This window comes from Acipenser ruthenus, chromosome 22 (genome assembly GCF_902713425.1).
Source record: "Acipenser ruthenus chromosome 22, fAciRut3.2 maternal haplotype, whole genome shotgun sequence".
Classification (NCBI taxonomy): Eukaryota; Metazoa; Chordata; class Actinopteri; order Acipenseriformes; family Acipenseridae; genus Acipenser; species Acipenser ruthenus.
In genome coordinates, this window is record NC_081210.1 from 10,569,309 (window position 1) to 10,578,699 (window position 9,391).

The 9,391-nt window shown below is 39.5% G+C and overlaps 2 protein-coding genes across 2 annotated transcripts; one reads left to right on the forward strand and one right to left on the reverse strand.

Moving 5' to 3' along the window:
• The first annotated feature begins 293 nt into the window (after positions 1 to 293).
• LOC117431786 (dynein light chain Tctex-type protein 2) lies at positions 294 to 882 on the forward strand. Its single transcript, XM_034053094.2, has one exon. It carries the CDS (start codon positions 329 to 331, stop codon positions 872 to 874), a length of 546 nt encoding a protein of 181 aa, XP_033908985.1. The 5' UTR covers positions 294 to 328; the 3' UTR covers positions 875 to 882.
• A 3,506-nt stretch (positions 883 to 4,388) lies between these two features.
• On the reverse strand, positions 4,389 to 9,076 carry LOC117431011 (E3 ubiquitin-protein ligase TRIM56-like). Its single transcript, XM_034051583.2, has 2 exons — positions 8,966 to 9,076; positions 4,389 to 5,696 (listed from the first exon to the last, which is right to left on the reverse strand). Exon 2 carries the CDS (start codon positions 5,677 to 5,679, stop codon positions 4,567 to 4,569), a length of 1,113 nt encoding a protein of 370 aa, XP_033907474.1. The 5' UTR covers positions 5,680 to 5,696; positions 8,966 to 9,076; the 3' UTR covers positions 4,389 to 4,566.
• Between the last annotated feature and the right edge of the window lie 315 nt (positions 9,077 to 9,391).

Consider the following 9,391-nt stretch of genomic DNA (forward strand, 5'->3'; position numbering starts at 1 on the left):
ACCCTGGTTTGCCGTATTAATTATGTTTACCATACCTCGTTGTCTTTGCGATGCTTTCCAACATACTTTCAATATTATTTGGCTTTTTTATGGTACATTTATAACGAATTTGACTGCTCATTTTATTAAACCATTTGAATTACATATAGTATGGTATTACTATGTCACACCTAGTTTGACTTTTTTTTTTTTTAAAGTATTTCGGAAGCTATGGGTAAACGGCAGAACGCTGCTCTCGTGCAGAGACGGTTGGTGTAATTTTGTGTTTGAGGAAAGTGAACTAACCGCTGCTGCGCTGAAGGAAATTCTCTGAGAGATTTAGTAAAGCATGGCTGACAGCAGACCTGCCGGGAGAGAGCGCCGGGGAAGCATGTTTGAGAAGACTTTGTTTAAAGAGATCCTGACAGACCGTCTGAAAGATTCTTTTGCGGAGGTCACACACGCAGATGGAGAAGATGGCGAGGACGTGTCGGTAGAGAAAGGAACGTCTTCGGTTTGGAAAGCAAGTTTAGGAAAAGGGAAGATTTCCAACACCTACAGACTGGAGCCTTTGAAGAAATTTACTCCCTGTATTTTACAAAGGAAAGCAGAAAAGCTGTTAATGGAGAAACTTAAGGATATACAATACAACGCAGACCAGTGTCGGGTATTAAGCGACCAGATAGCGAATCTTCTTCTGGCCTATGCAAAAGGACTGGGGTGTGATCGGTACAAATTCGTGGTCAGAGTCATGATTGGAGAAAAGAACGGCCAGAGCGTGAAGATTGCTAGCCGCGCACTGTGGGACGCTGAAAAGGACAACTGGGTCTCAGCTGCCTTTGAAAACAGTGCAATGTTTGCGGTTGCTCTTGTATTTGCTTTGTATTTTGAATAAATATACCAGTGCTTATGGGCTCATTAAATGCATTTGAAAATAAAATGTAGATTTAAAAGACACCTCTCTTTTATTGTCATTTAATTATACTAGTGTGACTTTATTTTGGATGAACTATATTGATATATAGTCCTGCAATAATGTAATCTTAAAAGTGCCCTGACACATTTCAGTTTTGTTTAGTTTATTCACTCTGTGCCAGTACAGGTACATCTGTACAATTACACAATTACAGCTTGAATGAAGCCTATAGCAATATATTATTGGGTGAATATTTAAACTGATTTGTTTCAAAATAATATATCTAATTAATATGTTCTAGAATATGTAAAGCGAGGTGCTGAATTGTCTAGATGGGCTAGGACCAATATTTTTAAGTGTACCATTTTTTAACCACTCTTCCATTCATAGCCTAGATTTTTGCCCTATTTTTAAATGTAGAGTGCCCAATTATTTGCCATATTTTTGTTCCCCCACCACAGCAGCTCAGGGGAACTGAAGGTCAGTTGGAGTCCTCCCATCCCACCTCTTTACACCTAGGAGCTCAACAGCAGATGTTGGTGAGCTGTTGGCCCCTGGAGGACAAAGGCCAGCCTTGCAGGTGTCCGATTGAGTATACCAAGCACCTGGGCAGTAGGGACAGCTGTAACACGGTGAGGTGACTCTGTTCCTGCCTCCCTAACCTGCAGTGAGCCAACTTCACACAGCCAGGATGCTAAATTGCATTTTTCTTACTGTATGCATCCTGCTCACCAAACGGCTGTGCCTTTACCAGATAAGCCACTTGGGGACTCCCATTTTTTGCATATTTAGGGTATTCCTGCCTGTCCACAATTGTATCTGTAAAGTAAAAATTGGTACTTTCATTAATATTATCATTTATTTATTTATTTATTTGGCAGATGCCTTTATCCAAGGCGACTTACAGGTGTTACAGGGCAGTACAGGGTTACAATGGAAGCTTTATTTAAATACAGTATAGTTTACAGTAAGTGCAAATAATACTACTAATATACAATATGAACTAGGATGTAACAATTTAGGATTACAAGAAGTTATATCTGCAATGACATATTAGTAGTGCAATAGTGCAAGGACAGTGCATCAGCTGAGGATCCAGTAATGTGGTGCGTAGGTCAGGCAAGGCCAGTACAAATAGGAGGGGTAGATCAAAAGATCTACAAGATTAGTCTAAACAGGTGGGTCTTGAGGAGGTGGCTGAAGGCAGTGAGAGACGGAACAGTCCTGAAGTTCTCCGATGACTGGTTCCACCACAGAGGGGCTAGTCGGCCAGTAGAGGAGGAGCGGAGAGGGTGAGAGGGGGTAGGAAGACACAAGGGATTGGAGGTAGGAGGGGGCAGTGTGGTGAAGAGAGCGGTAGACAAGAACAAGAGTCTTGAATGCGAGCAGAGATAGGTAGCCAGTGGGGGGTGTGAAGCAGAGGACTAGCATGAGGGTAGCGAGGTTGGGAGAATACAAGACACGCAGCAGAATTTTGAATGAGCTGAAGGGGGCGGATAGCCGAAGCAGGGAGACCCAAGGAGAGAGTTACAGTAGTCCAATCTGGAGAGTACAAGAGCTTGAACCAGGAGTTGGGTAGAATAAGTAGTAAGAAAAGGACGGATTCGGTCGAGTTTGCCAAGAAAGAAGTGGCAAGTGCATGTCAGGGAAGAGATGTGTTGAGAAGAGAGGGAGGGGTCGCTGAAGTGCTAAGTCGACCTATCCTGACCATGGGTTAAGGGGATAAATATTAAGTTAATCTGTTACCATATGAATATACAGTGCCTTGCAAAAGTATTCAGACTCCTGACCAATTCTCTCATATTACTGAATTACAAATGGTACATTGAAATTTCGTTCTGTTTGATATTTTATTTTAAAACACTGAAACTCAAAATCAATTATTGTAAGGTGACATTGGTTTTATGTTGGGAAATATTTTTAAGAAAAATAAAAAACGGAAATATCTTGCTTGCATAAGGATTCAACCCCCACACATTAATATTTGGTAGAGCCACCTTTCGCTGCAATAACAGCTTTAAGTCTTTTGGGGTAAGTATATACCAGCTTTACACACAGTGTCGGAGTGATTTTGGCCCATTCTTCTTTGCAGATTTGCTCCAGGTTGTTCAGGTTGGTTGGACGACGCTTGTGGACCGCAATTTTCAAATAGTGGTAGCAAAATCATTTCCCTATGGTACACCAGCATACAGGTTACGGAATTAAATTCAGGTGAAGCATAATGTTTGCTTTTTCTTGTTTTGTACTATATGTTAGTTACACAAAATGGAAACAGTTATCGGACAAGGAAATAACTATTTTTACTCACCTAGCTTGACACCCTGCCTTAAGAAATAATCTTTATTGTTGGTTGGGACCTATTTTATTGGTTATCTCTGACTAATCCAATATTATACACTAGTTATCTGATACAAAGCTAAATGATCATTTCCCATACTTATTTATTTTATTATGCATACAACAAAATGATAAAAGAAAAACACACTTCTTCTGCAGCAATCAAATAAATTGCACCGGTACACAATATAGGGAAATATGTATATTAACATGTTCATTTCAATCTCATCAGTAAATACATCTTTGTTCTCCATTATACTGCTATGATAATCTGTAATATTTGTAATCCTCTCACATCCTCTCAAATCCTTTTCTGGGATACATTTTTCATCAAATGTGAAAGGCAGACTTCACCTCTTTCACCCACTTCTCAACATCCTTTCTGAGTGTTCATCCGCCAGACCAAAGCAATGGATGTTACCAAGCTACTAAACCCTGGCAAAGTCTGCCACAAGGGGTCACTGAAGTGCTATGAGGTGAACTATCCTGACCATTTTCCAGCCTTATGCAGGCAGGAATGTAAAGGTCTATGCAGAGGGCCCTGTGGGTCCCCAGCCAGGAACAGCAATTTGGTGTGAACAGGATTCAAACCACGGTCACATAAATCCAAGTAATACCCATATTTTGTTTTGTATTTACTCTTATTAGGACTGAAGTCATTGTATTTTGTATCTTGCTCTTAATTGTACTGTAATTCTTGATATGTATTTTTTGTATACAACTGTAAGTCACCCTGGGTAAGGGCGTCTGCTAATAAATAAATAAATAGTTAAATAGTTAAATAGTGTTGGAGCTAGACTAGAGAATGCATGTTTAAATGTTATATTGCAGGTCTAAAATTAATTATATTTAGATATCTTACATCTCGTCAGGAGCAGGTACTATAATCCCTTTCAAAATTAATACAGTGCATTGTCATCCACAAAGCTGTTAACAGTATTTAATACACACAGCAGCCATACAGTTTAAACCCAGCATTCAGATCTTCAAGGGAAGCGCTTGTCAAAAAGAACCCTTACAACAATGTGTGTTTTTATGTGGTGTTTTTGGTGAAATCAGCTCAATTACTGTATTTTGCTTCATAATAACTGAATATATTTTATTTAAAGTGCATAATACACAGTATAAACTGAAATAATGGAAAAACACCAGTGTGTTACATTTGAAGTTTAATACACTGTAGATCTACAAGTACAGTACAAATTACACAGAAACTGTGTAGGCAATGTTCTTGTATATTTTGCTGCATCAAGAGATAGCCTAACAACTACTGTACTGCACAATAATGCTTTGGTATGCGGCTCATAGGGTCAAGAAGTTTGGCCACCCCTGGTTTATTCAATCATCTTGATGGAAAAGGTTTTAATTTTATAAACCCTTATAGACCCCCCCTTATCAGTCACAATAAGGTGTCCAAAGACATCTGCAGTTATAAGCTTTGGCCTGAATGTTTCATCTTTAAAGTCCACAAACACTCTCTGGAACTCCCCATTGGGTGAAAGCTGTAGGATTCTGCCACTTTCTACTGCATATATATTGTCCCTTTGATCAACACAGACACTGAATGGGACAAATTTAGCAGAACCTGTAGACGCACACACATTGATGATCTCTCCCGTCTTTGTAAAAACCACGATACATTTCTTGACACAGTCTGTAACAATAAACTCTTCTCTGCTGTTGACTGCCAGAAACATGAACTTCCCACCACAGTAACCATGAGGCCTAACTCTATCCACAAGGGAGCCTTTAGAATCATATAGAGACAAGGTGCATAATGTTCCTTCACTCACGGCTATGTACTTGCCCTTGTATGAGGCAATGGGATAACTGGTCTGTGACCCACGCAAATTGTTTATTTGAATTATATTGCTGTCTACTGTGATCTTATAAAGCTTTGCTCTTGAAGAAAAATAAACAGTATCCCCACAGACAGTGACACTGCAAGGGCAGCATTCCTCTGACACAGAAGTGTTACCTACTGTCTTCCCATTTGGCCTAAACTGCTTTACAACAGAGTTATCCTTATCAGCAATGACAATATCACCATTTTCAAAGTTGGCAATGCCTGTTATGTTTATTTTGTATTCATCTTCCGTGTCAAATGAGCAAACTAAAGTGGGCAGCTGAATAAGTGTGTCTGAACAGGACTGGCACACAGAGCAGACCGCCTCCTTGTTCCTCTTGGACTCAAACAGGTCCAGAAGACCTTTTATGTAGAAGTTGGTTTTGATGTTACTGACACGGCCCTGAATGTGTGCCTCTGTTCGGCACTCAGGACAGCAGATTGTGCCTTTCCCTTTCTCCAACAGCTTCTCCAGACACTGCTCACAGTAGGTGTGCAGGCAAGGCAGGATCCGGGGAGACTTGTACAGCTCAAAGCAGATCTTACACTTTAGAAACTCTTCTTCAATCAACTCAGAAAGCTGGAGCTCAGCAGTTGCCATGGTTCTGGTTCAGTGTCCTACGAACAGAACGGTAAACATAAGCATAAGTGTTATAATGATTTATTTAATAAATAAGTATACCTGCGTTATCTGTCCCTTTAACTCTTAAAATTACTTCTATTTTCATATTGCCAATAATATGAGATGTTTATTATTGATGAAGGGGCATATCCAACACAAGTTAATAAACTGACTGCAGCTAGTTCAGAATGCCGCTGCCAGGATCCTTACCAGATGTAAAAAAACATGATCACCCCCAGTCTTGCTCAGCTGCACTGGCTACCTGTAAAGTTAAGGATTATTTTCAAAACTCTCCTGCTCACCTACAATGCCCTTCATCACACAGGTCCTGAGTACCTCCTGAACCTGCTGACCTGCTATGTCCCTGCCCGCAAGCTGAGGTCCTCTGAAGCTGCTTGCTCTTTTTTTTTTACACACCCTTTATTATTTGATAGTGTTTGCAGCTATTCTGTGTTTCTGGATTCTGGTGCACCGATAATATTATCGTTTTTCTCTAAATCTGCCTTTACTTTTGGTTTTGAGCTTGCCTGGAGAATCAAGTGTCTGGACTGGACAGCCTTCCTCATTCCATAAAAGGTTCCATTGCCACAGGATTTTAATGGAACAAGTCTATTCAGTTCCAGCTGTTTCTTAAGACAATCTCAAATGATAACTCAATTTTGCAGCGACAGAAACCAAAACTATTCAGAATGATTGCAAACACCATAAATCTGTAAGGGGGAATGTAAAAAGCAATTAAAATGCTATTTTAAGCTGCTTACTCTTTAATACTCTTTAGAACTGGGTTTAATGGCTAGTTATTGGCTATTTAAAAGTTGACGCGGAATGTTTTATTTATACCTTCTCATCAATTGTTCATTTCCTGAGAAAATCATCTCCAATTTGGTATTACATTTGGATTGTCCAGTTAGTCTTGCCTTTCTGACTATACCTGAATATCTTTGACTAATAGATAAGACCCCTTTTTGTTAGTTTTCATTAGAAACCCATTCTCTTCATATTACATTACATCCTTTGACTTTGTCATCAAGAATGATATTTATCTTATTTTATGTGAGCATATCACATGAACTTTCCTGCTACCTGCAACATCCAGCAGATCGTAGCAGTGGGCAGCACCATTTGCGCTATTGTTTAAGGTCTTAACAGAATGTGTGGTCTTGTGCTCAGGTGACAGCAAAGGTGAGTAGTTGGTTTATGGCCTCGAAAAAAGTTCTTTGCCATTACAAAAATAACCTAGGCTTCTATAGACCTATCGGCCAAATGTCCCAATTCTCTACAGGCATCTATAGGTTTCTATAGCCTATAGGCCAAACGTCCCAATTCTCTATAAAAACCTATAGGTTAAACAATAGCCTATAGGTCTTCTATAGAAGTATTCTATAGGTAACCTATAGGCAGCAGTGTAGTGGTAAATAAAGTGGGGAAACTCCCCTGTTTGCTGCTCCTGACCAGACAGTGGCATGATAGGAACTTGGGTTGACCACTGTTTAAGTTTTTTTTTTTAATTGGGTTTTTATGAGTTCTTTTTTTTAACATCGTCCGACTACACTTGTCATCCTTTCAGCGCCTTCCTTTACCAAACCAAAGACGTAACATCGCACTGAGTCACACACAGTATTATCTACAGTAAAATGAAGAGAAACGCAGTAAGCACACACCTTTGCAGTTAATCGAAATGTCCACGTACTACTATATACTCTAACTTGTCTAAGAGACTATAGGCATTATAAAGATAATGCCGTCTCTACAAGTTTTAAGACAGCAAGGTCAATGGTGTTGTAGGGATTTATGTTTTATGTACTAAAAAATTTATACAATTTATTCCCATTTATTTATTTTTTATTAAGTCCCCTAGATCCCGCTAACTTTGCAACGGTATCCGCCTACCTTTTTTCCTTTGTGTTTATTGCTGTTAACATGCAGTCAGAATTAATAATAACAAAAGATCACCAAGCGCCGTCTTCTTTGACGGGCACTGCATGTTTTAAGACGCACTCGATTGGCTATTGCAAGTTAGCTATTTGATTCTCTTAACCAATAGGATTTCCCTGCCGTCCAAACTGATTTACGCAAAGCAGGTGACTGACACCTCTGCGGCGGTGCAGCATTAATATCCAGAAAAATATATATTCTCAGGGTCCAAAACTAGATGAGTGCTGTGCGTGTGCAACATAACAGACACGTCGCTGGTCACAGCAAAGTATAGGCCCTACGCCTGCCCCTTATATGAGAAGTGGGTAAACAATATCGCTCAAATTAGAAGTAGGTAAAACGTACCTCCGTATACCCTCAACTACACCACTGCGTATGGGTTATTTTCATAAGGGCGGTAAACAGTATTCAATAAGGTTTCTACCTTAGTCGTGTTTTCAGCGTAAACTGCTTTATACGTCCCTCTTAATTTGTTCCCAGATAACTTTTTTTCTTCAACAGCACATAGTCAGAACTATACTCTAGTTATTTAAAAACATTTCCTTGGTGCTTGTTTGATTTTGCCGTTTAGTATTATTATTTTAACGACCTCTACTTTATGCAGCACCACACTTAATTTTAACCCAGTTTTTATTTCTCTACTTCTATCGCACGTCTCCTATTATCTAATCGCGGGACTCGCACGCGGTGAACTTGGGTGTTGTGTTGACAAACACAGTTGCAGTATTTTCTTAAGTTTTGATCTGGGTTGTTGGCTAAACTGGACAAGTGACGATACTGCAGCACTAACCTTTAGAAACGTATAACATTTAATATCCCCATGTTATATGATAAAAATGCAAACCTGTCGTACTACATAAAAACCCTTGCCGGCAGATTAAATTGTTTCACCGCCATTAAAAAATGGTGTCGGGTCTACGAACTGCTAAGTCTAGAGGTGGCGGGGCTGAGCCCCCGCACAAATTAAGCACTGGGTTTTGGTGTAGGCCTACTATTTAAAAGCTCTTGTGTATGTTGATATAGGCCTAGCTGAAACTATATTATTTGTTAACCTTTCCGTTAATTCTTGTTTGTTTTTAAGTTTTTTTTTGTTGTTGTCGCAACTCGCCCGTGAAATGTACTAAAAATTACCGTGACAAAATCATAGCGTTAGTCAAAGACCATTTGTCCATAATTCCATTCCTTCCTCTACATAAATAGTCATATTCAAAATGGAATGATCTCTCCAGGATAGAAAAGCCAGTTGATTTTGCTGTAGCAAACTGCCAAACCAAGCAGACAAATCAAATACAGTACTTAAAACACAAAAAATAAAGAACTCAGCTCTTACCGTGTTGTTTTCTACAGTGCAACAATCACCAACGCAAGACAGATTATGCAAGAAACAGGTGTCAGTGACCCTGCTACTTGAATAATGAAACGAAACCTTCCACAGCTGCAGTACGCAAGCAATAACTTTCGTTTCAGCAGAACTGACACTCCTCTGAGTTCAGAGCAAAGTGAAATCCGTGAATCACTGATTACTGTCAAAGTATGAAATTCGTTTTTTCATGTTATGCATGTTACTACAACTGTAAATATATACACACACATATATATATGTTTTGCATTTTGATATTTATGAAATAGCACCAGAGCTAATGCTTAACTAATCTACAGATCATGATATGGTTGTGACTGTCCTTGCAAGTGTTCCATAAAGCTCTGGTCTACTGTCCACCCATTACCAGTCCAGCTGCTGCACCACCTTCCTCAG

What these genes read in the sequence shown, in the direction of transcription:
- LOC117431786 (XM_034053094.2), top strand. Translation starts at nt 329, where the DNA reads ATGGCTGACAGCAGACCTGCCGGGAGAGAGCGCCGGGGAAGCATGTTT.
- LOC117431011 (XM_034051583.2), bottom strand. Translation starts at nt 5,679, where the DNA reads ATGGCAACTGCTGAGCTCCAGCTTTCTGAGTTGATTGAAGAAGAGTTT.